At 48.2% G+C, this 27853-nt stretch overlaps 2 protein-coding genes and 1 long non-coding RNA gene across 6 annotated transcripts in view; 2 read left to right on the top strand and 1 right to left on the bottom strand.

Annotated features, from left to right (window-relative positions):
* LSP1 (lymphocyte specific protein 1) overlaps positions 1-9543 on the top strand; it is a 52783-nt gene extending 43240 nt beyond the window's left edge. For all 3 annotated transcript variants that reach the window (XM_068399963.1, XM_068399965.1, XM_068399964.1), the window contains exon 11: positions 8177-9543. The gene's annotated coding sequence lies outside the window, so the exon portion shown is untranslated. The remainder of the gene's footprint in view (positions 1-8176) is intronic.
* On the bottom strand, positions 2930-19436 carry PRR33 (proline rich 33). 2 transcript variants are annotated; one of them, XM_068399961.1, is made up of 3 exons: positions 19253-19435; positions 13365-13500; positions 2930-4706 (listed from the first exon to the last, which is right to left on the bottom strand). In XM_068399961.1, the coding sequence occupies exons 2-3, from the start codon at positions 13383-13385 to the stop codon at positions 3066-3068; spliced, it is 1662 nt and encodes a 553-aa protein (XP_068256062.1). In that variant the 5' UTR covers positions 13386-13500; positions 19253-19435; the 3' UTR covers positions 2930-3065. The 2 variants fall into 2 exon arrangements, with proteins under 2 accessions (XP_068256062.1, XP_068256063.1); XM_068399962.1 differs by lacking the exon at positions 13365-13500 and having other exon boundaries at positions 19253-19436.
* Positions 19437-20404: 968 nt separating this feature from the next.
* LOC137663156 (uncharacterized) lies at positions 20405-26839 on the top strand. Its single transcript, XR_011048130.1, has 3 exons — positions 20405-20569; positions 25559-25593; positions 26769-26839. It is a non-coding gene; the product is annotated as an uncharacterized lncRNA (long non-coding RNA).
* Positions 26840-27853: the final 1014 nt, after the last annotated feature.

Below are 27853 nucleotides of genomic sequence, written 5' to 3'. Positions count from 1 at the left end.
TTAGATGTAAAGAAGGAGGAGCCCAACGGACTTGTACCCTCAACCTGCTTCTCTGCCTGTGGCTTTCAGAAACCTATTTTAAAGTCTCCTCTTTGATCAGTCTTCTTCTTTTTCCTGAAGTCTGTTTATGATGCACCAGGTGGAATCCTACTGAGCTTCAATTCTTGATAGCAAACAGGTTTTGCTAGGTTGTCAGCAGGTTTTGTTTGCCCTATCTGAGCTTTTGCAAGCAGCTCAAAGGAAAGTGCCCTCAGTTCTCATGTATTTCCAGCATCCTTTCTTGAAAGGCCAGTGACTGTCATGGGATGTCCTCTAGGATCCACCCAGTACTCCAAACAACCACTGCACAGCACTGTTGCCCTATGGGCTCATGCACTAGGAAGGTTTTTTGACTGTAAGAATAGCAAAATGACTGTGATAGCTTTGAGGATGTTGGTTTGTTTCTGTTCTTGGGTTTTTAGCTGGCTGTTTTGTGTGCTGTGAGGTCCCTGCTCCCCTGCTCCTCTCCAGCCCCCTGAACCATGTTCATCCTTTTTTCCCTACTGCCGGATCCATTCATGGTTGCCTTCTTGCTCCCAAACCCTTCCAGCTCACCCCTGTGTCACTCGCTCAACACCACCTTATCAGCTTTCTAGTTGCTTGAGCACAGGTACAGTTTTTCCTCCTCCCCTCCGTTCCTTAACTGCAGAACCTCTGAGCAGGGTGTGGAGCAAGAGGTTTTCTGTAAGTGGCAATTTGGGCTCTTACCAACTGCCTGGGACTGTTTGACATTGAAAAACAACCAAACTCTGTGTCCAAACTCTGTGGAGCACCCCTTCCCTCGCTCAGCACAGCGGCTCAAGCTGGGACATGCTGCAATGGCTCCCAATGCAGAACTGCTGGTGGAAATCTGTGCCTCCACGCATCTATTCCCTCCTCTGCAATGCTCTCGTGCCAGGGTCTGTCTCTGCAGGACTTGCCATGCCTGCTGTATGCCTCTGCCCTTCACTCTTGGGGCAGAAGGGCTAAACCATGCAGCCAGAAGACCTGCTTTCCTCTGTCCCACTGTGGGCATCGCTCTCCCCACTGGTGATTCTCCATCCTTGTGCAGTGGGGCTGGGTTGTGGATGCAGCCTGGTGGGAAGCCCAGCAGGTGCAAGACATAAGCCTTTCCTCATCACTGTGTGTGAGACTCACTGGCTTGTTCTGGGTGGTTGTCCTTGCTGCAGGACAAAGTCAAAGTACAACTGCTTCTGAAACCACCTTCTCTGGCCAGATTCGCTTAGTCTCCCAAGTGTAATCAATATTTGCTGTTCTGCTTCATGCTAATGCTGTGGATCTTGTGAATGATCCCACTATCATAGTAGGCATCCCACTATCTGTGCTACAGTAAGGTGCCATTTTATTGCTGTGTGATAAGGTCATCTTTATCTGCATTAGGCATTCTACATGTTTTAAGCTGCACTCTTTTTGATTTTTGTGTTGATGCATGGATCTTTCTCTATAGTCTTTTCTTGCAGCACGTTGAATTAGCCTGCAAAGGCTTACCTGGGATCCACTTGTGATTACTGGTGCATTTCTAACCTACCTCTTCTCGGCTTTTTCCTGAAAAACTGGGGTTTTGGAGAAATCCAAACTTTAGATACTTGGGTTATTCTTCCTTCTCATTTTTTTTTTTCCTTGGCACAGAGAAGGGATTACAAAACAGAAGGTAAGACCAGAAAAGTGAAAACTTCAGTGATGGTCTGATTATAACTGAGCTCTTCTGATAGCATCATTGCAAAACTGGAAGACTTCAAAAAGGCAAAAGGGGCTCTCGGTTTTGTTTCTAAGCCTGTTAGCAGTTTGGCTTGGGGAAATTTTAGTCAGATCCATATCCTCTGCACACAAAGAGAATGAAAAGAGCTATGTATCAAGTTTCCTATTTGGACTAAACATAGCGATCCTATATTAGCTATGTAGGAATTTCCCAGCATATGACAAAGTCCCTTGAGAAGCAGAAATAGTTGATCTCCAGCTTTCATACTCGTAAGCTTGGTGGTGATGGAGACACAAAGGGTGACTGTAATGCTGGAAAGCACAGTTGTCTCTGGATGGACAGAGTTGGGGGTTTTGTTTTAAATACCCTTTTTTTCAGGTCATCAGGCACCAGTAGGCAGGCAACTATTATGAAGTTGCCTCTGAAAATGAAGACTACATGTGGTTAGCAGGAACCCCCAGGAAACAGCACCTTGTTAAATACAGAGTTGGAGACCCACATGCTGAAGCAGGCTCTTGCTGGTTATCATGAAAACACAAACCCCCAGCTGTACCTAAGAAAGTACTGTAAAATACATAAAAGAACTCTATTACTGTAATAAAGTCTTCTGTGCACTACAATTTAGTAGACTGACCTAGGAGGACATCAAATGATGATGTCCAGTGTTTGAATCAGGGACATCCTGCTATGCGAGAGCAGGATGGATATCTTATGCTGTCCCTTGTCTGTGCCTTGGGTTAAAGGATGAGTTTCCACCTTGTTCTTAGCAACGGATGTGAGGTGCCCTGCACAGCACTTTCAGTGGAGAAGCTAAAGAGATGATGTGTAGCCTCTTTGAGTTCAGTTTCTAAGAATCCCTAGAGGAGAGGTGGAGCAACCCAGATTCCTTCATGTTGTCTCATCTACAACTGCTTTTATTTCTAGGATTTCTCTTGGTCTTAAATACAATAAAATAAATTCGGATTCCATCATCCTCCACTGAACTGGGCTTTTTCTACAGGCAATTTGTCCTCTTCACTGTGTGCCTCCCCTCTCTTCCCCATACTACCGCATACAGTGCTTGTTGGCTCTTTTTAAAACAAGTGCACGTTTGTTTTCCTGGCTCATGAACTGTGGATGTGGTATGTTATGCATTTAAGCCTATATACATACAGAGAGTAACCCTTAAACCCACAGCATCACGCTGCTGGCTTGGAGGGGTTTTGTTTAATTTTATTTTTTTCCTTACACTTGGCTCTGTTGGGCAGTAAACATAGACACAGGTGCTCTATTGCTTGGTGCCCTGCAAGAACCTTCAGAGATGTGGGCCTGGTGGAGCAGCCTGGCTTCAGTTGGCTGACCATCCTGATGCCATTCTGTTAAAGCTCTTGGTGTATTCCTCAGCTGCTTTGGGTCTAATCCGGCCTGCCTCAAACATGGTGGTGATCTTTGTCATGGGTTTGGCAGCCAGCTCCTTCAGTTTCCGGGCGTCAAAGCGTGGCTTATGTAGAAAGACAGGTAAACGGCGGGGAAGAAAGAAGCTTGCTTCCTTCCGCATCTTCTTCTCTTCTGCTTGCTGCTTCCTTTCTTTGACTGTCATTTGGTATAAAATAGCATCCCACATTCTTGTGGCCCTTGATTTAAACAGCCTGCGGTCTTGACTGATGATTGCTTGAGAGCTGTCCTTCTCTTTGTTCCTTTCCTCCTGTCCCAGCTTTTCTGGCTCGGGCTCTGGGAAGTTGGGTGCTTCTGGCTGCACCATCAAGTGCTTCCTGAGGCGATGCCAGCCACCAGCACTGGCTCCAGGAGGTCTTGCTCCTTCTGCTGATGGTAGTGCTGGCTCAGCTTTGAGGGGAGGGGTGGTGTTTGGTAAGCTGGGGGTCATATGAGGTTGAATGACATGTTCTGCCTTGGTGTCTGTGGAGGTGGCCCCCGTACTCTCAGCTTGTGCTGGTGTTGCTGTCTCTGGGTGTGCTTCTCTGCAAGGAGTGCTGGGTGTTGATGGTTTTAGGATGTCACCATCTTGCTTGGGTAATTCAGGAACTGCCTCTGGTCCAGATATGTCTGTGTCACTTTCATGGGTAATAAGCTTATTGGTGTGGGCATCAGAGGTGCTGGGCTTGGGTGAAGGGGCCTTGATGGACTTTTCAGTAGGAGCAGGCTTGGGCTCCTCAGGAGGCTCTGCCTCTGCAGCAGAAAGGAGGGGAGGCTCCAGTGTGGGAGCCATGGCCTTGCTGTCATCAAGCGGGGCAGGTATCTGCCCTGGAGATGGTTCAGAGTGGCTTGTTTCAGCTGATGGAGAAGGCGGCCTTTTGCCTTCATGGCTGATGGTTGCTTGGGTCTGATTTGACGTGGGTGTCTTAGCCCTGGGTGGCTTGACACTGTGGAAATAAGTGTGCACCTTGGTGACATAAGTAACATCTGGTGCCCTTTCTTTACTGGGCATACTAGAAGGAGGAAGCTGGGGGAAAACAGATTTGATAGGGTCGCCTGGAGACGGAAGGTGGGTGTCTGTGCCTTCAGGCTGCTGTGGAGTCTTAGGAGCACCTGGCTTGTGTAGCATGGGCATGGCTGGGGAGGTCGTGAGCCTGAGGTGTTCAGCAATGCGCCTCTGCTCGGTGACCTTCAGCGTGAAAGGCTTGCTTTTTCGAAAAGGGGAGGGGACACGTTGCGTGACAGGCTTGATAGAGAGCCGGGTCGGGAGGCTAGTGGAGGGAGGTGCTGTGGTTTTGGGGGTCTCTGCTGGGGGAGTGCTTTCATTGTGCTCTAGGTCAGGGCTGGCCTCATTCACAGGTGAGAGGCTGGACCGAAAGGACTTGGCTTGCTCCGAAGCTAGGACAGTGTTTTTCTTGGCTGCCTTCTTCAGCAGCCGCTGGAGCCGCAGGTTGTCCTTCCCGGGCTTTGGTAGGGTGGGAGGGGGAGAAAGGTGGTGGTGATGGGTGGGAGCAGGCTGGATGGAGGATGATACTGTTATCAGCATTGTCATCTCCTGGAAGAAAACACAAAGCTTAGAGTTGGTGTGGGCTTAGCCCTGGGCTAAACTCTGAAGTCTATACATAAGGCCTTCTTCTCTCCAAAAGCTATGAGTATGAAGTCAGTATCATTGGAGAAGAGCATCAATCTTGGTTTCCTTCATCTCCGCAGGCAGCCTCAGCTAGTCTTGAGGGTGGTGTGGCAGGGCAAGCAATGTACTGGGGGGAAGCTGTATGGCCAAACCTGGAGCCCTCCTGCTCCTGGTGCTAGTGCAAAATCCAGTGAGAGCTCCTTGGGACCCCAGACATTCGTGTCTTGGCATATCCTAACAGGATTTGGAAGGAAATGTCAAGAGAAACAGAGCAGGCCTTGATTGATTTCAATCAACAGGCCTTGATTGATTTCAGCTGTCAGGAAGACATCCCTGTGAAATACAGGACTTAAAAGCTGCATTTATCTGATGAGAAAGTGCCTTGTCACAACACTAACTCTAACTGGTATCTCTTCACTGTGTCAAGCACAGTGGCAACCTTCTCTTTCTGTACTCAATTTAAGATAAAAACCTAGTTTTCTCCTTCCCTTGGGGAGCATTTCCACTCTCTTCCCTGTATCACCCATTCTTCAGTGAAACAGAAATGGGTTGTGGTCTGAGTTGGGTCTTATTCCCAATGGCAATTGCAGCTGAACCCTCTCTGGCCATCACTGTGCTGCTCCTGGGCGGATGCACGACTGCTTTTCCCACTCTCTGTTGCTAACTCACCACTGTCTCCTTTCTGGTGAGCACCAGTCAGATTTCCTGCAGTTGAAGTCTGTGTTGGGGATAGAAAGATAAAACTAGTCTCAGTTCTCCTCTTTCTCTCTTCCTGAGCAAGGCTAGGGAACACCAAGCACCCAGCCTCTGACTTGCCATGACTCTTTGGCAGTCCCTAAAAAGAAATCTGACTCTGCCCTGGCTCTTGCTCAGCGAAGAGTTGCTGAGTTTTGCTATGAAATGAGGCATAAATCACTGAACCCCTTAATCCCTGGTGCTGGATGCAACTTAGCATCCTGAAACGAGGAAGAGGTGGTGGGGTGATGTCAGGGTTGCTCAGAGGGACTGAGCATGGACTTGCATGTGCTCCGCTTGGTTCCTGGTGGCTTCCAACCCGCTCTGGTTAGCGTGGGTGTGTAGTGTGATACCTACTGTGTGGGAAAATTATCCCAAATAAAACTCAAAAGTGCAGAACAGCTATTTGCGCTTGAGTGCCCAGTGTTGTCTTAGGCTTGCAGTGCTGCTGTCAGCACCAGGCTGGGAAGATGATCTGTACTGAGCAAGCAGGTAGTGTATCTATCTGCCAAAACCAGTTGTGGATGGGGGAAAGAAGGATGACTCTTCCAAAAAAACCTCAAACAAACAACAACAACAACAACAAACCCACAAAACCAAACAAAAAACCCAAAGCTTTCAAGGTCCAGCCCTCACCACGGTGGACACGCTGACCTCCAGAGCAGAGGCTATGGAGGGCAGGGTCTGGGCAGTGTCTAGCAAGTGGTACACTGCTACCAACTGATGAATTCATTTTGGCTGCAGGCATGAGAAACCTCCCACAGTTTTGGCGAGAGGCTCGGAGGGGATTTGTGCCAGCTGGGGGTGACAACTGTTGGGCATTCCCAGTGGCTTATCAGCTTTGTGCCTTAGGCACAAGGCTGGGATTAGGTCTTGCTCTATTCCAAGAGCTACTCTCAGAAACAAGTCTGCACTGGCCCAAAAAAAGGTCAAGAGCCTATTCCTTCATCATATACCTGCTCTCCTCCCTAGCCCTGTGGATATTCTAGATTCTTCTGGGTCAGAAAGCCAAAATGCCTTAGTTGGAGAGGTGCATACTTGCTCTTGTGCAACACTACTCTTGTTCTGTTTGTATAGGAATTGGTAATTGCTTGGGTGATTTTTATCTGCTGCAAGGTGAATTAGTACATGCATCAGATGTTAGGATTGATTGTGGAATGATTTCATCTGCTCCTGTGTAGTGTGGTTCCATGGACAGCCTGTACTACAAGATGACCTGTGGACTGTTAGCACTGGTAAGCCAGAATTAAAGGTTGACCTGCTTCAGGTTTGTTGAGCTGGGAATACTAAAGAGGCAGGGCAGTGAACTTCCCAACTACTGATCAGCTCTTTGAGTGTTTTCCTTGTCCTACAGACTGCTGCACCCCAGAAAAATGCAGCTTCCCACATGGGTCAGAGCAGGATCTTGCCTGGGGTTTGCTGTGAACTGCCAGATGCTACTGAGGAAGGCATGGGGGTTTTGGAGTGGGAAGTTTAGGTATAATCTGCATGCACCAGGAAAACTTTCCCTCTGTTCCCAAAGTTAGAGGCTACTTTGTGCCATATAACCTGAAGTTTTGTGGTCTCTTACAATAGTCCGTGTTCTTAAAATCACTCTTGCTGCTATCTCAACGTACCATCTGACTTGAAACCTGCTGTGCTGTGAGTCTTGGAGACCTTGTGGGTGGTAAATTCCATGGCATATGACTGTGCTAGAGTCTGTGTTTGACTAGTGAGGCAAAGAGATGCTAAGAGACAGCAAAAGGAAATCAATTCTTAATGTATTTGCCTTCCCTCTCATGCTTGGCTTTGTTTGAGTCTCCTCCAGAGCTTTGTGTGCTCAGGAGGAATTCTGCAACAAGCAAGATTTGTGAGCATCTTCCCCCTTGCTGGGTAATGAAGCAAAAGCAAAGGGACAGATGGACTTGCTTTTTTGCCAGCGGAAAGGCCAGAACTGAAAATCCAGGGACAACAGGGAAAATACTGCCTGAGAAACTTGAGTGGGTTTGATAAGCTGGAAGGAAATTGAGCTAGAAGCTGAGTCAAGAGGCTTTTGAAGGGTTAAGTTTCCCTGCTGCTGGTTGAGTGTCTGTGAGTGGAGCGGGAGATCACCCACTCTTGGACCCCAACTGTTCTCCTGGACTCTGTTCCATCTGCAGTCAACCCCAAACTGGGGATGGTGGGGAGAGTGTCATTTATCATGCAATGGAAAAGTCATTTGCACGCTGGAGTCCCTTGGCTGCACCAGCTGTTGCACGTGGAGCAGATTGAGAGCTGCAGGAACCTGATACTGCTGCAGATGGTCCCAAGTGGAGAGCTGCGGCTGCTGGGGTTGTAGGAACACACTCCCTGCTTTAGTGGCTTTTTGAGCTTGAACGAAAACTGCTAATCTCCTCCTTGGGAGAAGATGGCTGGGCAGGAGCATGTCCTTCCCTCTGCCTGGGCAGTCGTGACCTCTGCTGGGCGTGCAGCCCTTGGCATCTGCTCTGCCATGGGCACATAGCACGGTTTACTGTCCTGCAGTGCTGAAGCTTTATGGGCTGATTCACAGGGTTTTGTGGAAATGGGTGAGAGAAAACCACCCATAATTGCTAGACAAGACGCTGCCTCTGTACAGCCCAGGGTATTGCTTGTGGCAGGCCAAACGGTATGCATAAACTTCTTGTTTTCTTGTCTTGCAGCTGAGCTTGGTCCTGGCTCGATGCAGCCCTCAATGCCACTATTTCCTCTGCTCCACGGAAGATAACTGAAGGATGTTTCTCTTCTCCTGCCTGATGTCAGTCTGCTTCGGTACAGCCTGACTCCTCTCGGGGTGTGAGCCATACTCCATGCTGCCTCCAGTTGGATGAAAGGAACTAGATCAGCTGGCAAAACCCATCCCTGTTTTAACCTTCTATGTGACTCTTTGGCTTCTTTTTTTATTTTTTTATCTGGCTCTGCTATGGAGATGGGAGGCTGTGGCTCTGCTCCCTCTCTCCCCCTCTTTCTCAAGTGTTGGAAGAGAGGGATCTGCTGCCCTGCTGAGCTGGTAGGGTTTTGCTACATGATGAAGAATTTCTACTTTTGTGGCTCTTAGTGTCTGGGTGGTGGGAGAGAGTGAGTTCAACAGAAACCTGGTAAAAGAATCAGTGTTTGAAAGGAGGGCAATGGGCAGATCCTGAGCATGAGGAGACTGCAAGAACTGCTTGTCACCCTGTTGGTGCCAGCTGTGGGTGAAGTCTTCCCCTGTTTACGATGCAGCCTCTGTCCCTCTACAACGTCTGCTTTGAGGGACTTCCATCTACTCTGTGTACATAAAATCACATTCAACTTAGTCCCATTTTTTTCTTTAGTTCCCAGATTATCCTTTAATCACAGTTATGTACCCATGCCAAAATGTTCCTGCCACTTTTCTGTCCTGACAGTGGCAATAACAGCTTTGTTTCAAATAGTTGCTGCTGCCTTCTCCCTGTCTAAAATGGGTTGGAGGTCTCCTTTCCCAGATGAGGAGTGCTGATCACTGGCATTGTCTCCCTTCTTTGGGAAAGGGATTTTCTTGTTCTCTAACCTGTCGGCTCCAGTGCCAGTGATGGAATCACTTCTGAATGTCGGAGGTGGTGGGTGTGTTGATAACCTGCCTGTTATGCTCTTGGAGGTGGACAGGATATCTGGGAAATGGCTGCTTCTCTTATGCTGGAAGCTGCCTTGGTGAAAAGTCATCCTAATGAGTTGTTTGAGGAGGTCAGGGCTTGCTGTGAACATGGGGAAACTGAGCCCCTAAAAGAGTGGCACTCTGGCCTTGGACCTGAGATCTGCAAATCAGCTCCCAAGGGGCTGTTTCTGAGCTCTCCCGTATCTTCATGGAGTTAGCATGTCCCCCACCCCTACTTTAAAGTCTTATTCCTGCCCTCTTCCCATGTCAATATAGTTTTTCAACTTCTTTCTGCTCTCCTGGAGGGAGGGCAGCTTCCCTCTATTCCAGCATCAGTTTGCTTTCTGCTTAAATTTACTGTGTCCTGGATTTTTTTTTTTTGTAAGCATTTAATAAAATTTGAGGAAGATGTTGTAACAGTGGCAACTCTGAGGATTTTCATGTAGGAGTTCCTGCAGCAAAGCTGTTTTCCAAGACCTTGCAGCTCTCTGCTTGAGCGGAAAGTGGATGAGAAGAAACATCAGGCTGAGTGACAAGAGGAAAAGGAGCTTAATGTGTGCAGGAACAGGGCTTTCTGTGTGCCTGTCCAGTTTGGGAGATCCTTGTCATCTTGCTGCATTCTTCATTGCTATTGGGGGTAATTGACTGTAAAATGGGAATGAGTGGTGTTTGGGTGAGAGATGGAGCAGCATGCAGGAGACTTCCTACGGAGTGATCAGCTAGGAGAAGCAGAGAGCTTAGCTCCCCAACTAGTAGACCTGAGTGGTGTCACAGGCTTCAACCAAAATAACTCGTGGTGTCAGCTGTTAAAAATAATCCTCTATAGCCTGCTTATACAGCTGAGATGAGGTCAATATAGCTGTCTGTACAGGAACCCAGCACTCTAATGAGCTGACTGCAACCATCTAATGAAGAACACTTTTATGGAGGTGATCTTCCAAGTATTAACACCTCTGTGGTGTAGAGACAGCAAATAGTTTGTGCTGTCCTTACCTATGCTTTTCCTAAAGTGTTGGGAACAGGAAAGTTTTCAGATATCACTTCTTGCTGTCATCTTTCTGCTTATGGGTACCCTTGTCCTCTCCATCCTCTGCTTCAGCTCTTTCTGGAGACAGGAATTCAAGGAGTGTGTTCCTTGGAGAGCACGGGGGACCATGGACACCATCTTGTCCCATCTTCCTCCCTTCAGCCCTTCCTCTGCCATGCTGGGATTTCAGGTTAGGCCAGAGCAGCAGCAACGGAGTGTATAGAGATGTCCTGGTGTGAGGTGAAAGCAGTGCTACTGTGCCCTTGCATGCATGTAAACTGGCTGCACCAATTTGTTTCAAGTCTGTTCTTCAGTTAGCTGGTGGAAAGGAGGGCCAGAAATTTCTCCTATTACTATGCCTGTGCCCTGCCAGCTTGAAGAGCAGAAAAGGCCCCAAAGGCTGCTTGTGTGAGATTCCTTCGCTAAGGAGGGTTAATTTACAGGGCATGTTCTCCCCACTTAAAGCCCATGTGGATCTAGATGTGGTTTCAACAGAAACAACTGCCATAATTTAGGTTCTGGCTGCAGCACAGAAGTGAGCAGGTTATGTGGAAATTCTACGGGGAGTTCAGAGCACTCTAGTGGTGGTGAAGAACCAGGGAAAGACCTGGCTTGGAGCAGGTGTGTGTAGCTCTTTATGAGGTACCTATATCTGCCAGGAGAAATTTTTCCACGATTAAATTAACTTTATAATGTGCTGTTTCTCATCGCAAAGTAACATGGTGCAGATGTGTGGGGGGGGAGTGGCAGTAGGGTTACCAGAATGCTGAAAGACTCTTCCTAAAAAAGGGATGCTGCAGCCCAGGTGCTCTGGGTGTGTACCTTGAGCAATGCCAAGAGGGAATGAAGGCTCATTTCTCCCCTCAGCAGCAAGCACAGGGCATTGTGGCTGGTTTCATTGCTCACTTCAGAAGAAAATGTGGCATCTGTGAAGTGCTGCTCATCTCTTGCTAAAATGAAAAGCTCCTGCAGGCAAATTTTCTGTGGAGAAACCCCTGTGCATGGTGGTGAAGTTATGCTGCAACCTTTGCAAAGCCAGCCTGCTTCCAGCTCTCCTGTACATCCCTGCATGTTGTTGGGATCTCTGCTCTCCTAGGGATGTGAAGAGGGCTGCTGGGGACTCATCCATCTCATCTGAGTAAAGGAGAGCAGGCTGTGCCTCTCTATAGCAGTTACTGGCCTGGTATTTTCAGTAGCTGACTGCTCCCTCTCTTTCTTGCATTCATTTTTCACAGTATCAAACTAATATTTTTTCTGCAGCACAGGCATCTCTGAGACTCATTGTAAGACCTTAGCTTTATCTTCTCCTGGGACTGTTGCACTTTAAGTATAACAAGGACAAACTGAGGCATTGAGAGTGTCTTGCTGCAGAACTGGTGGAGAAATGCAATGCTTTCCTGGTCCCTGTATCTCTTGGCTGCCTGTGTTCCCTGTGCTGCCATGCTATCCCAAATTACCATCCTCTCAGCAGGTCAGTGGTGCCCAAAGAGAGGGGCTAGAAACCCCCATGTGAGTTCTCAGTGCTCTGACCTTGAGGCACACCTCAAGGTGTTGCTTCTCTCCAATTTCTTCTTTCCCTGTCCTGTATGTTTAGATTATGCAGAAGGGGAATGTCCTTTTGTACAGCATTCACTTTTAAATGAATCTTTGGGGGTTACAGTAATACAGAAATGGGCTGCTTGTCTCTCCGTAGCAGGCTTCAGGGCTGCTTTTTTTTCCCTGAAAGCTTTAACAGATGATTCTGCGTGACTCTACGTGAGATGGGCTTGAAAAACATGGCCCATGACCACTGCAATGCCTATTTCCTGCAGGCCATAAACCAGCGTTATTTAAACTTGGGGAAAACTTAGCTGATGGAAAACTCAAGTCTGTTTTGAATGTTGTGTCTTTATATAGCACTTGATCTGCTTTGAGACTGGGGGCTAGACTTCATCTGGTTCTCTTTCCAGGTATAAAATAATTATAGGCTCATTTTTATGACCATCCTTATGTACATGAGCTAGCTAATTAACAGATCTGCTCAACCCTTGCTTGCAGTTCTGCACTGGGCCTCCAGTGAGGTGGTGGACACGAGGGTCTAAAGTTTCCAAATTACTTTCTTCCTTGAAATGTGTCTGCAGTTTCTGCTCTTTGAAGGAAAGGTCAGACTCTGAGACATCTGGGCCTGAATGTCAGAGCTTCCCCTCCTGCCACCACCACGTTAAGGAAGGAAAATAAACAAGCTTAAAGAGCAGGGCAGCTATAAATAATGAGGTGGCAGCTGATACGCTACTGAACAAGGCTCTGAGGTTGGTCTATTGGTAACTCTCGCCAACTCAACACACTTTTGCTAATGCTGCGTGATATATATTTTTAAAGCAGGTAAAGAATGGATCTGAGAGTGACAAAAAGTGCAATTGGAGCTAGCATTTGCTTCAGAAATGATGGACCTGTTACAAGGATCCTGATAATGAGAGACCACAAGTGATTTCCCTGTGATTTTGCATTGGTCCCCTGAGGGTTTTGGTTGCAGTGGAAAAATTTGATTTGGATCATAAATTTCAGAAAGGAGCTTAATCTCTTCACAGTAACTCTAAGTAATAGTGATTTAGCAATGCTAAAGACATGCACTCTTCATCCTTCAAATAAATAGAAAAAAGTGTCATGGGATTGGGGCTTTTCAGGGTGATGGGAAGAACAGGGTGGCAGGTTGAAGCAAAGTAAGGGGAAAATATTTTTGGAATTTATATGAGCAAGCATTTTAAAGCATGAAAGCAGCAAGGTGTTTGGTTGGCTAGGTAGTCCTTCCCTGAGGTTGCGGAGAGCCTGTGGGTGGCTGCTGTGAGCACCTCGGCTGGTCTTCTGCCTTGCTCACCTCCTCTGGGGACAGCCCGAAACAGCAGCTCCAGGCACTGGTCCTGGCTCCCATCCTGCTGCTCAGGCTTTGTCCTCACTGTCTGTCTCGTCCATTTAGGTGTAAATAGCCTGAGGATGAGCCCCTGGCTATGTCTCAAGTTGTCCAGCTTGATCCTTTATCTTCAGAGAGACATCTAGCCTAGATCTAGGGTGTCCAAGGAGGACTTCCCAAATCCCACAGGGATTGTATCTTAGATGTCTAAAGCAGATGGAGCAAGCACGTCTCCCAAAGCAAACAGCTGAGTGATGGCGCAACAGTCTACCACAAAAATCAGGAATCAATAGTAACTGAAGAAAAGCGGAATTCAGTACTTACTGATGTGTAATTTGTTTCCATCTGCAATCACTTGCATGTTGGGTGCATCGTGTTACTTGGTTTAGTTTACAAAATTAACAGGTCATCGTTCCTTTGAGATCATTTCGGGTGTTGTTTTCTTGCGATTTTTAGAGCCCTGTAGGTAAGTTCAAAGCATCAGATGGAAAAAGAGTATTTACAGTAGCCTATAAGTACAAGAGGTTTCTCAAAAAGAAATAAAGTGACTCCTTTTTGAAAGCATGAAAAGTTCCATCAACTAAAATTAGTGTGAAAAAGGGCTATCGAGTAACACCATTGCATGCTCCCAGATTTGGCCCTGTGAAGTTTGGCATCTAAAGTACTGGAGAGGTGAAGGGCAGATGATGGTGATATTGCCAGGACAGATATTCTAGCAGAGGATCTCCAGGCAATGAAACCAGTTGGAGGCTTTTCAAGTTTTCAAGATTTACTGTTTTGCAAAAGTCAGGGTTGCAAAATGCAAATTTGGAGCTGTGCTTTGATTGTTACCATCCCCAGAGAGGAAGAGTGCAAATTCTGGCTCTGTCTCTGCTTGTTCCTGGGGAGGGATGTGCTATACGCAGAGCGTTCAAGTGCAGAAAATGCTGCGCTGGGAGCAGAGGGGGTTTGGAGTTGATTGGGTTGGTGAATTTTGGTTGGGGGTTTGCATGCAGTTTGACTGGAAGATCAGGGCTGAGACTGCTGAAGTGAGCTGGTGAGGATGGCACCAGTACCTGCCTTTGCCCTGGCCAAATGTGTGAGCTGCCCAAATGCAATGCAGTTATTCACCACCTCTTGGCCCCTGGGCGTTTCATCCCCTTTTCTAGCAGTCATCCCAGTTTGGGCTTTTCTTTTTGACATCATTTCAGGAGCCTTTTAGTGTAGGTGCCAAGGCATCTGGTAGGTTAAACGTGCTCACAGGGAGATAGGGTATGCAAGAGCAGTTTCTCTGGAGGTCTCCAAAGAAGCTTTACACCCAGGGTTAAGCTTGTTCTGTTCCAGCTGGCTTTTGGAATGCTGGTGAGCTACAGCAGAAAGTCAAATCTGAAGGCAAATTCTTGCTTATTCTCCAGTGCCACCCTGCTAAGCCTTGTTGCTCATTGACCCTGTACGGTAATGTTTCTCTAATCTGACTTTGAGTCACTCTGTCATGGATCAAGACAGCAAAGCATTTCCCACATCCATCAGAGCTGTGGCTCGTCTGATGAGGCCAGTTCTCATGGAAGGGATGCAAATGTATCTTTGGGTTGGTGTCAGACGCGAGATCTCCGTTTCTCCCTGTCTGTCTCCCTGATGACTGATGACATCACACTTGGCTCTGCAGGACACGCTGCTCCTTAGAGCAGCATTGACCTGTGGAAGGATTGGGGGTAGGTGCTCAATCCTTCATGCAAATACCCTAATGCAATTAATTCCTCTTTGACTGATGGCTTTAACAACTCAACACTTCCATTGTCTTTTAGGAGTGGTAGTGACTTTGTGTTTGTCTGACGCTGAAAATATTGCTGGGGAAAAAAACCAGACCATAACAACCAGAGCCAACCCAACTGGAAACTTAGGAAAAAAGCCATTATGGATAAGAAAATGTCAACAGAATTTAAAAATGCCCAAGGACATGTACCCTGCTCTGCCACTGTCACCACTGAAACCACACTAGCCTAATGAGTGTATTTGCAGCATGCTTTGTATGAATGACACACAAAGCTGGCTTATGTTTGCATCTGATGCTGAAGTAGGAGGTGTTTAGATCCCTCCCTATTTCTTATGCAAACATGTAGAGTTTCTGCTCTTACAGGCTAAGGGGATAAGACGGGAGCAGATACTCCTACAGACCGAATTTCACAGAAGGGATGATGCACTGGAGTCCTCCATGGAGGTGTGGGTTGAATCCCTCCCTCCAGATGCAAGGAGGAGAAAAGCAGTATCAGGAAGGTGAATGGAGGTGTATATATAGGTAATTTGGTAATTAGGTAATAAAGGAAAGCTTGTTGCCCTTTATTTTCCTTTTTATGACCCTGAACCTCTGAGATGTCATGAAGCCCTGTCAGGAAAAGATGCCTGCACCTTGAGGTTCCCCAGCCCCTCTCCAGGATTCAGGTAGGTGAACCCACAACCCAGCAAATACTTGCTCTACCTGTGTCTGAGCGGCTGCTGCAAGGGGTGCATCGCTGTGCATGGCAAGCACTGCACCAGGTCTCTTCTAGCTGGGGGAGAGAGAGACAAGCTGAGGACCGAGACCCGAGCCTGAATGCCAAGCTGGTGGTATTAGAGGATCCAGGGAGGAAGCCTCGTCTTTGCTTGGCCCATTTGAGTTGTGTTTCAGATTCCTCAGGATTCCATCATTGACAGTAAAATGGCAGCAGTCTGCTGACACTTAAATAGAGGAGCTGGTTTTAAAGTTTAAGGCTATTCTGATCTCTGCTTGACCGGCTGCATAAAACAGGTCATTGGATTGTACCCAGGAACAGAAAATAATTAATTATATACATATTCTGTCCTTTCTCTGAGCGTACTTACTTAGTCGCTATCTGACCTTTGGCAACTGCTTCAACTAAATTGGAAAGAATGTTTTGGTGAACGTAGGGCATCTACTCTAACCTTGAACTGCTGCTTAAACCCCACTGCAGAAACTCTTTGTCTGGAGCGGGATAAGGAGAAGAAAGGGCAGCGAAACTAGATAAGAATTTAGTTTTCCTTCCCAAATGGCTTTTGTGATTTTTCACACCTGCCCTAAATCATGGTAAAAAGTTTATAATTGACAGTGTGACAAAACAGAAAAGCACATCCCTACCATTCCCCAGTCAGCTTAATCAACATGTTTTCATGGATAACTTCAAGTGTTTCAGTGCTGTCTGTATAAGTGGACAAACTCAACAAAACCAGAATAGCTGTATCATGCAAAAAAATCAAAAGATGTTGGTTTGAAAGCATTCAAATATGACTTCAGAGAGGGAAAAAAAAAAAAAAGAAGAAACATTCAGACTGTGAATGATGGAACAACTCAAGTAAAACACATTTTCCTGGCAAACAATTTCACTTTGGATAACTTCACCATTTTTGGATGAAAGAAGGTGTCGGTGGAAGTTCCTCTGTAGCTCTAGCATGAAGGTGTAAGTGCAGAGTCACGGGCAAGTTTGGGTGAGGAAGGACCTCAGGAGGTCCTCTGGCCCAACTTGTGTGCCAAAGCAGAATCCACTTTGGTATTAGATCAGTTTGCTCAGTGTTGGTAAGTGGTTGGTGAATAAGGGATAGGTATCGTTTCTTTTCAGGAGTTAGATCTCTCCTGGGTTGTGAAAGAGAACCTGTTTTATGAGAAGAATGTAGGTGATTTTATTTACAAACTCTGTAGTGTTTAATGAACATGAAGCCACAGGTAGGATTTAAGACTTCCAGGACTGTAGAGGTTTTTAGATGCACTTTTGCAGCACTTTTTCAGCTTGCTGGCTGGGTGCCATCTAGCTGTAGGAGGCAGTGATCCATGGAAGTGCTGCCCACTGACTGGTGTGCAGTGAGCACAGGGGGGTGAGGGTATTAAAAAAAAAAACCAAAGGGACAAGTATTTGGCTAAAGTGCCCATCTTTACGCAATTTGTAAAATTATCAGGGCTAATGTGTGAACACTATTTGAAGGCATCTGCTGCCGACTGCACTTGCTGCTGCAGTAGGTCAGCCAACAGCCAGAAAAGATGAGAAGGGCTGATTACAGCTCCCCTGAAAGTGGCCCTGCTATGCCGTATATTCCTGTGGCCCATCTCAAATAACCAGTCTGTGTGCTCCTACCTGCCGAAAAGAAATGCGATATTGAGGTAGGTTACCTAGTGGAAACTTCTCTAGATCTCTGCCCCAGCCTCTAGTTCCTGTTCAAGGAGGATCACTCGTTTGCTGTATCCTCTCCCAGGTGGAGATGCTGTCACTGTAAAATCATGCCAGGCTCTGGCTTGAATTTGGCAGGTGGAGGGACTTTATGCAATTTGAGACCCTGGTTCATATCTGTGACCTGCACGCATGCTCTCTTCGGCCTTGGTGCTGTCTTCTAACCTGGCAACTGGTGAGAGGGGCTTCTCCAAAGACAGGTGCTCACTGCACCCTCGCCTAACAAAATCTGACAGCTTTTGGAAGAGAAGTGGCTACAGCTGGGATCATCTCTCTCTCATCTGATCCACACGATCAGTAGAGAGCACGAGGTAGTTGGTAATGGTTTGTTGCCCTCTAGGCTGGCGTGGCTGCACTGCAGCAGCTCAAAGTCAAGTCCAAGTACACCCTGCTGCTGATGCAGGAAGAAGAGATGATGTCAAGACAGCACAAAATATATATCCTAGAGCAGGACGATCAACAGTAAAGAGAGGCAAAGCTAATGATGAAAATGTTGCAGGCTGTGAATGAAACTGGTCTGTGATGGCATCAAGAGGTGAAATAAGGACTAGATGTAGGGTATGCATGAAAAGCACAGAGTATGTGGCTAAGGCACGAAACAAATATTTGAGAGGATTATAGTTACGTGGCAAAGCAGATAGAGACCCAAAAAGGGAAGAAAGGCAAACATAAAATGGGCTGTGGGGAACAAGCCTCAGTTGTGAACCAGATGATAGCAGAGCCAATGGAGGAGGTGTGCATACGATAAGCCCTTTTCCAGAGGGATGGAGCAGATCCCCTTGGTCCTGTGGGAAGAGGGGACCAGATCACGCTGGGACTGGAGGCAAGATGCATGACATGGACACGAGTACTCTGACAGAGGCAGCCTGTAGGATGCACAGACATCCTTTGGGACAGTACTAAGCAGATGGGCCACGCTCGCAGCGGGTGGTGAGGGGGAAGACTGAGCATGGACATGATGCATAATATAAAGATGGACATTGTCTGGAGCAGTTGCCCAACATGTCCAGATCAGGACCTGAACTGAGCACAGACGAGTGTGTACAGGAACTAAGGGGATGCTGCAGGGAGCAACGTTTGCATCTCATCTATTTAAAAATAGAGCTGCAGCAGGTAGGAACATCTGGTTACCTTTCCCTCCCATAGCCTGTATCAACGTCACATTTGTCAAGATGCTTAGAGGGGAATTTGAGTGCTGTGGAGCACTTCCCTGCCGCTGGTGCACAAGCAGCACTGCTCAGCAGAGGCTGTGCAAACCTGCAAGGTGCTCACTTTGCTCCTGCCAACCGACTGGCAGCGAACAGGCTAGACAGGACTATGGGAGCACTCAGCCTCACATCTGCTGAGAACCGCCCTGGTGTATGCCCAGGCTTCACACGCACTTGCACACACGTTTCCTTTTTACCGGATTGATCCAGTCCTCAGTGTGGGAAACCTGAGTCATGATGCCCTGTCAGCAGCAGGGACAGTCTATAAGCGGCAGGCAGGCGAAGGAGGCTGGTGAATACCATTGCCAAAGCGGGTCCATGGCAAACATAAAAGGAGAAACAGATGGGGGACTCCCCTCCCACACATCCCGCTGTACTGCCAGTTTGGGCAAATACAGTATTTCTTGGAGACGTGCCCAGCTGGCGCAGTGCCGGAGGAAAATGAGCCAGTGGAAGATGGCAAAAATGCTCGATGGCACCGAAAATGCAGTGTGAAGGCTGGTTTGCTGCGTTAGCGCTTTTGGCGGAGCTGGGGTGCGGGAGCAGAGGCCACAACACCTGGTCCAGCCGTGCGTCCCCATGCAGATGCCACTCTCCTTGGCAGCACGAGGTGCCCACCCCAGTGCCCCCACCCATCAAACTCCTCCTGGCCAAAGCCAGGGCACTGAGGATGGATGCGCCGTCCCCCTCCCACCCGACAAGTTACAAAAGCATTGGCTTGAGCTGGGTTGCGGGAGGAAGGCGAGGGGATAAGCTGCCGGACAGCCGGAGAATACAAGCTGGAGAGGGGATTTTGGTTCGTGCATGTTACCTGGTGAATTGGGAGGCTGCAGCACTGTGCTCCGGCTCCACAGCTTTAAATGCTTGTCTCTACATCCTCGTCTGGGGGCCCTTTCCTGCAAGCAGCAGGGAAAGAGTGGGCAGGAATTGATCTGTGACTCAGGCCAAAAATATCGCCTGCCCTGCAGCTCCTAAAGGTTTTCTCTGCTCCTACAGGCTGGGAGAAAGGGGGAGCTGGAGCTGCCAGGCACACCGGAGGGCATGCTCCTCACCACCGGGGAGCCCTGCCAAGGGGAGAGGGGCGGGAGGGAGGGGATGGGGAGATGAAGCCTGTGAGGTTTAGTGAAATGGAAACCGTGAGTCAGAGGGTTGTCCAAGGCACTGCAATCCTCTGCTGGCATAGCTGTGCAACTGCGGAGGGTGCTCTGGTGGCAAAACCCCTCCAGGCACCTAGGGGATCCTAGGTGGGGTCCAGCCACCTCTAAGATGTTCTTACGTAAATAATGCTTTTGTGTCATGCTAAGGAGGGCTCTGAGTGTGACTTGAGGTCAGACAAGCTCTCTTGCTGTGTTCCTGCTCTCTTGCTTTTTGTTCCAGGTCTGCTCAGTCTCTGATGCATGACAGAGTCCTGGGTAGTCTTAGTGAGAGGTGGGTCCATGCCACACACCCCCCGTGCACAAACACACGACAAGTGTGCTACATGCCTCTGACTTTTCACATGCCCTGTGACCGCTTGTTTCATATAGCGTTGGATGGCAGAATGTCCCCAAGTCCCCCGCAGGCTCTAACCCTGCAGCAGGACCAAAGCCGTTTACATGTATAGGGGCAGCAGGGAAGAGCTCCTGCCTGGCTGGGAGAGCAGAGGCTGCCTCTGTGTGTGTTGAGATTGCAGGAGCCAGGGTGCCACGACCTGGTTTTAAGCGGTGACCGTGCACCATGGAGCTGTGGGGGCCCCGCAATTTGTTTCCGAGGTGTCTTTGCCTCAGATACCCCTCTTTAAGCTCTGCCTGCCTGGTAGGGTTCTAAATATAAAACCATAAGCCCTGGAGATTTTTTTTTTTTTCTCTCCAAACATGTCCCTCCCATCTTAGCTTCATCTGTGCAATTCCTCCAGCTGCTCCTATACATGGTATGACCTTTTTTTTCCCCTTCCCTTGCTGCCCCCTCCACCCCTCCCCCACCCCATCCCTGCTCCCTTCCCTGCCCAGTGCAGGGGGCCTGGGGTCAATCGGCTCCTCCAGACGATCAAATGTCACTATAAGTTGAGAGCTGCATCACCTTGGGACGCTTGCAGATCCCAGCCTGCCTGTCCCCTTCAGCAGGGAGCTCAGCACTTCGCTCCTCCCAGGTAAGCGGGAGCCCTGGTGAGGGATGCTGCTAGCGGGTAGAACCGCAGAGGGGCTGAGCTTTGGTTTGAATGGAGAAGCATCAGGGGAGGGTTGGGGGTCCACAGGATCCAGCACAGGATCTTAAGGAAAAGGCACTTTTCCTTCCTGGCTTTTGTTGGGCATCATGTGAGGCTTGTGTCACTCGCAGAGATTCGGGTGCTCTGAACTCTCGAGGGTCAGTGGTGGGAGAAAAGACCCTTCTAAAACAAAGGCCAGGGGCTGGGAATGAAGTGTTATCTCTCAGGGCATTCAGGAAAACTCGATCCAGCAGCAGGAGGGAAGCACTGACCTTCCCTCCCCTGTCACCTGGAGAAAGGGATGGCCAAGGTGGGAGGGTTGAAGGGCAGGACCACTGTCGGGGAGCTGCTAGCAGGTGAGGAGGGCTGAGGGGTGTGGGGCTGGAGGGAGACCTGAGAAACACAAATGTGGTTATGGAAAACTACCCCCTGCCATGGAAAAGAAGAAAATTGGGAGAGAATCTCCCTGTGTGCACAGAGGGGCAGGAGGAGGGGGTTAAATTCAGAGTGGTGACGGGATGCTCCCTGTATGCAATGCTTCAAACCTCTGTACTTCGCTGGCCTGACCACCTAGGGCGGATGAACACCCCTGGGGGGGGGGCATATCCCCAACCAGCCTGGAGCTGCCCCGTGGGGCAGAGCTCCTCGCTCTTGGGGTGGGGGGGTACCCTGCAAAGGCAGGAGTGTCACCAGCACAGGTGGCTTTGATGCCGGTGATTTGGGTGGGAGCCGTGCCACTGTCGTGGGGGAGCTTCAGCGAGGCTGTAGGCGATTGCTGGGGCAGGCAGATGTCCTTCATGGGTGCAAGACCAGGGGAAAGGCAGGGGCTAAGAGCTAAACATGGCCATTAACTTTTAGTCCTCTGTCTCAGCCTTGTTGTTCCTAGCAAACCGCATGCAGGGATCTGACAGATCGTATTACCCCAAAGACAAGGATAAAGGGCACATTTTGGGGGAGGGAATCAGGATTTTGCTTTGTGTTGGTAGAGCCTGCAGCAGTGCTTGGGTCCTGCTACCGCCTTTCAGCAGCAGCGCTGGGGTGGGCACTTTGCTGTCCAGCCCCCAGGGAGAGAAACGCTTTCTGCTGGAAACTGCCAAGCAGTTCAGAAACAAAAGGAAGAGGTAGAGGGATGGAAGAAATACATATTTTAAAAAGTATATATATATACTTTTTATATAGAAAAATATATGTATATATTTCTATCTTTAATAGCTCTATTATATATAATACATATTTTTTTTAATATATATATGTATGTATATAAAAAAAATAGATGCAGCGGGTTTGCAGCGGCTCCTGCTGGGAAAGCACGGCCATGTAGTGCTTGGTGGCTTGTACCCCTAGTCCTTGCCTGATAGTTGTCCCTGCCAGGTCCCATTGCCCATGCATGGCCACTTTTGTCCTCCCCCCTTTCCATACGGTTCTTGCTACCTTGCCTCCCTTGTATGGCCGGGCTTGGGAGGGGATGATTGACGGGCGGGTTATTTCCAGGGATGGCCCGGAGGTGCAAGGCAGCCCATTCCCCCTCCCGGGTGCATTCTCAGCTGCTAAGAGGCTTCTTGGGATGTGCTGGCTCTGCTCTTTCAGCCAAGGGCAGGATCATTTGGGGCCAAAAGGGACGTGGCATTCCTGGGACTGATGAGGATTGGGGTATTTGCCCTTCGAGCCATGACCCGCTTAACTTGAACAAAATATGGAAAATAACCTTTGCTTTCACCTTTACGGGGTGGGAGCAGGCTGGAAGTTTTTGGTCTAGCAAAACTTTCCCTGTGTTCTGGTTTCCTTCCAAATGGTGGGCAGTATTAACTAATTGATTTTATTACATCCTTAAACCTCAGTCAAGACCAGACCCCATTTTTCTGCCACTGTACAAACAAAACCCAGTTATTGCCTTAAGGTGCTAACAGCCTTAATCTTAGGCTGCATTTGTTGTGTGTAATTTCCACCAAAGGGTAATCCCAAGCCAGCTGGAGACTTTCCATTGCCTTCAGTGAACTTAATCCTAACAGCAAAAAATACTGCTCTCAGCAGATCGCTTGCTTTATTGCCTTTTGGATGTAAATATAGTTTGGTTTTGTTGGCTGCTTTGATGATAGAGGTAGCTACGTGGACAGTGCTGGGCATAAAAGAGCCTTTCTCGTCTTGGGTGGCTGTTGCTATGATGGTCTGCGTTTTGCCCCTGGCTTCAAGGGACCAGATGGCTTTTGAATGCCATGAAGCGGACAGACACCTTATTCTTCTTGAGGCGAGACCTTTTTGGTTTTCCAGCCAGGGCAGCGGCAGTCAGCAACAGCCTTAAATGCCAGCTCCCCCCAACAAAATGACCAAACTTGGCTGAACATTTGGCCCTTGCGAGGCTGAAATCTGCACCTCCCCTTGGATTTTCTGTCCCCCCTGCCCTAGCCTGTGGGGTTTCTGCATCTGGCTCATCTCTGTGCAGAGTCTGCCAATGCACTTGTTATTAATTCATTTTATCTGGGGCCCAGAAACCCCCACAAGGTTGGGGTCTCATGGTGTCAGGGATGCTGGCATTCTCACTCAGCTTTTATAGCATGTGGACAGATGTCAAGCAAAATCCCATTCGCATTTGCAGCACTTGGATTAACAAATATGGAAGAGTGTAGGGGAACAGCCGATGTGACAACCCTCGGCAAGATGCCCTTAGAGCTAAATTGGAGACTGGATGAGCTCATCCCAATAACTGTTAATGGAAAGCCTGATTGCAAAGACTCCCATTGACTCCAATTGCCTTGGAAGGAACAGCATGCGCTGCGTTACGTGCCTATCCTACACCGAACAGACATTTGCTCTCTGTGTGCATATGCAGGGCTCTCGAGCTGATTTCTGCTCCAGCATTGAGCAGTATTACTCTTCTTGCCACTGGAGTAAGAGGGAAGAAGATTTTTAGCCCAAAGCCCTTTAAAACTCCTCTTTTTTTTTTTTTTTCCCTCCACCTTGGGAAGAAGGAAATCTGGATTTATAAATTAAAGGCAGAATCCGTGGGAGGACTGGCCATTGCCCTGAGTCTGTAGAGATCATGCGTTTTGGAAGAAGCCAACAGCTGGGCATCTGGCAGGTTCCCTCTATGGGCTTTTGCCAGGAGAAGCTCTGCTCTCCCACTGCATAAACCAACATACTGTCAAGCATTATTACTAATAGCTTGAATAATTTTTGGAGGCTGAAATGAGATTGCAAACCTAATTATACTGCTAGCCACTGTGCAGATAGCAAGTGGAAGTCTTTAACCTGAAGATTTGCTCATCTAGATAAAAAACACCACAGGAGAGAGACCAGAGGTGGTGTAGCATCCAAGTAAGTAAGAAAAGAAGCAGCAGGAATTGATGCAGTAGAAAAGTCTTTTGAAGATCTGAAATTCCTCCCAAACACAAAATTCCTCCCAGATTCCTCCTGCCTGGAGGGTTAGAGTCCCCAAAGTACTCCTTGGGATTGCTGTTGCACCTGAGTGGGCAATCACAGCTACCAAGTTAAAAGCAGCCTGCAAGCAAGAGATCACTGAACCCAAGTCTCATGTGTCCTAGCAGTAGATCATCCTTCTGTCCAGCTACTCAGATCAGGGCATAACACAGTCATTGCTGGCACTACTTCCAGGGCAATGCTGAGTTTCAGAAAGAGGAAAAACGAGGAACTAAAGGAAAAAATGCTGGCTGTTTATCGCTGCTTAGAACATGGTGGTTTTAAATCCTGTTGGTGTTAACGCGTGGTGCTCAGGGTCATTGCTGGGGAATGGAGAGGATCCCTTATAGGGCAGGGTTGGAGCCTATGGGATTACTGCCTTCCTCTGAAATAGAAAGCTGCTGAGCTGCAGTTGTTCCTTTTGAACCCAAGTCAGCCCACCTGCTCCTTCAAGACGTCTCTCATATATCAGCTGAGTAATGAAGTAATGAAAGTCACGGTTAAGGTTTCCCAGTGAGGAGGAGCCTGGCTTTCTAATATAACACCCGCTGTGGATTTGGAGGAAGTTTTGGGGGGCCTTCCCCATCTCCTCTCCCTGGCCTCAGGGCAGCTGAAGCTTTTAGGAGAGCCATAGCGTTGCACCACTGCCCTCACCACACCTCGTGCAGTGTGCGGTATTACCATGATGCTCCCCGAACAGCAGCGCCGCTCCCTCTGACTCTGGCTGAGGATCTGATCCACACATTTGGGGTCCGGCACAGATCAGCAGAGTGGCCATATTCAGCCCTCGCACTTCCCCGGCTGCAGCTCTCCACGGGTCGTGGTCTGCACAGAAATGCAGGCCACGACAGTGCTGGGGATGGGCTCACTTCTGCGCCGTGGTGCGAGGACTGGATGTGATAAATACAGCTGGTTACACTGACAGGAATTGCCTAACCAGGTATTTGGCCAGTTCTCATCCTAAACTAATCAACAGATAATTGTTCCATTCATTCATCAGCCGTATAAGCCAGACACTACTACTTTAGGCACTTTTGGGTGCTGACAAATAAATAGTGATCTCTGGGTATATTGGTAGTTTCAGTTATTTTATCTTTTTTAGCTCTGACTAATACTTTGGAGCTGGCGCCTTCCCATTGCGGTAGTGTAACAGAAGGAGAGATTTCTCTGATCTTGCTGGAGCGATGGAAATGTCAGATGGGTGCGAGAGGACTCCATTTTCCCTGAGCTTTGGGGTTTTTGTAACTTAAAGCCAGGTTGACGGGGCATGTCTTTCCAGACGATCTTTAGCTCTTCCCTTCTCCTTCTCCTCTGACCTGGCTGGCAAAGGTCTGCGCTGCTCCCAAAATGGCAGCGTTGGTGGGGGATTGGCTGCTGTGGGAAAGCAGGTGCTTGGCTTTTCTGATCCTCAAATGTCAACCCATCTGCTTCTGCCTTGCCAATTTCTAGGTGGTGCTCCCAGTAATAACACCTTTTTTCTTTTTTTCCTTTTTTTTCTTCTTTTCATCTTTTGTCTAGAAACTCACCGCCAACATGTCTGATACCGAAGAAGTGTAAGTAGAGACAAAGCTGCCTGCGTGTTCATCTGTTCAGCTTGGCCCCACGCAGGGAAGCGAAGGCATCCCCGTGGGTAGGAGAGGCTGGGTGCTGCTCTGTGCATGGCCCGAAGCCCCCAAGGCAGTGGGGAAGGGGTGTCTTGGATTTTGGGTGTCAAAGGGTACATTGAAGTTCACCTGACACCCTCCCTGTCCAACACGGGACACTCTCCAAGCACCTCCACTCAGCTCAGCCTGTCCTCGGTGGCCATGGCACTACACCCGGAGGAGGGGGAATTAAACAGACAGTGTAGTGGAGGATCCGCTTTCTGCCCTGGTTTGACAAACAAACCTGGAGTAATATGACCAAACCCAATGGGGTCATTTGACATGTATGCATCAGCACGTACAGCGGGGAGATTTAGGGCAATTGTGGGATCAGAGGCATCATGGACAGACCTGCAGTGGTCACTTAGTCCCCTCCTCTGCTACGAGGCAGGCTCAGCTCAACCTTTGTCATTTTGTCCAGCCTGCCCTTAAAAAAAAATTTCCAAATATGAGATTTGGCGCCTTTTTCAAGCAATCTCCAACTAACACACCCCTTGTTTAGCGTCTGGCCCCAGTGCTGCTCTGGGCTTTGGGTTTCATGCAAGGTGATGGTAGAGCAGGAGAGGTTGGCAAGTGGGGGCAAGGAATGGGAACAGACTGCAAGACTGATGTTAGTACAGCCACAGGATAAACATTGAGCAGCATCTAGCTTATCCCAAATTTTATTAGACAGCCCTAAGGTTCAGGGAGCCTGTAGCATGTCTGGGTTGGTGTGGGCCATCGGCTACAGGCTGGCTTGCCTAGCACGCCGGGGCTGAGGTCCAGCTTCATCAGCCCCTGCATGGCACTTATGTGTAAGTATCATATTATAGCCCTGCGGTGGTACAGTTATTCCTGGGTATGGATCCATATGCACCATCAGAATGAGGAACACTATTTAAAATAAAACCCAAATGCAGCCCCTTTACTAATCTTAAAATCAAATGGCTCCTGGAAGGGCAAAGGGAGAATGGGGGAAAGAAGAAACATCAGACTTTAAACAACAGTGGATTGGGTTGTTTCAGTATATGGTTTAAAGCTTGGCGATAATACAGAGTGGAAGGAATCTTTATCTCATTTCAATAACCTTTTTTCCTCTCTCGCAGGGACCAAGGAGAGGGTAAGTCTTAAATATCTCTCTAATTGCTTCCATGGGAGCCTGCAGCATTGGCTGGCCATGTCCATCTTCTCCTTTCTGCCCATTGTTGATATTTTAACAAAAAGAGCTGGCACGGTTAGACAAATCCGAGTTCTCTGTTTTGCGTGTCCGTCTGTCTGACTGTCACCAGCTTGTGGTGATATTCCACCACCTGTAGCCGCAGAGTGATGCCCGGTTGTGGGGACGCTGCTGGTTTTTGCAGGGGCACTGCCATCTGCTGGCAATTCATTTTGCGGCTTTTGTATACGTAATATTTTCTGTTTAAAACATAGAAACCCACCATATATACAAGCAGTATACACAGAAACATACAAGTTTGTTTTCTTTGATGTTTTTTTCTTATACCTTCTGCCACCTCTTTCCTTCTAACGTGTGTGTACGCTTGAGTTTCCATTGCCCAAGAAAAAAATCAATACAATATCACCCTCCTCCCCTTTTATACCTCCTCTTTTTTCTGAAAGTAATTTTATTTGCTATTTTCCTTGCTGATTTGGAAGCGGTCTCTCAGAGGCCATCTTGCCCAGCATCCCTGTAAGCGCAAAGGGCTCTGTTGTGGGTAATGTCCTACCGATGTGTCAAAGCTGATCGTTGATTTGTCTGCTTTTTTTCCCCTCTCCCCTATTTCAATGCAGAGGAATACGAAGAAGAAGGTAACAAAAAACCTTGGAATGTAATTTATCTTTCTTTGATTCTTAGTCCTGCTTTTTCCTTGTCTGTATTTCACCCTTCTCTTTGGCACTTGCCACTAAAGGTGATCTGAAACACTTGATCGGTAAATCAGTCAGAAACCATAAAACGGGCCAAGTTGGGGCCGTGATGTGCTGAGCCTTCACATTATGGTGACACACAGTATTTGGATGAGCTGTAGGGGACGGTTGTAAAGCTGGGAGATAACCTGTCTGTAAACTCAGAACGTTTTAGAGCAGGGACTAGTGCAGAGCCCATGCAACGTATCATCGGTGAAATCCTGCCATTCTCATTTTGGCAATCTCCACGTATTGAGTTTAAACGTTGAAACTGAAAAGAAAAGCA

This window comes from Nyctibius grandis, chromosome 4 (assembly GCF_013368605.1).
Source record: "Nyctibius grandis isolate bNycGra1 chromosome 4, bNycGra1.pri, whole genome shotgun sequence".
Lineage (NCBI taxonomy): Eukaryota > Metazoa > Chordata > Aves > Nyctibiiformes > Nyctibiidae > Nyctibius > Nyctibius grandis.
The sequence above is the reverse complement of the archived record's forward strand: the minus strand, read 5'-3'. Positions and strand labels throughout refer to the sequence as shown.

Excerpts from the sequence above, each read along its gene's own strand:
- PRR33 (XM_068399961.1), bottom strand. The coding sequence starts at position 13,385 with ATGGAAACAAATTACACATCA. Across the intron at positions 4,707-13,364 it reads TGGAAACAAATTACACATCA|GAGATGACAATGCTGATAAC; the intron begins GTAAGTACTGAA and ends GTTTTCTTCCAG.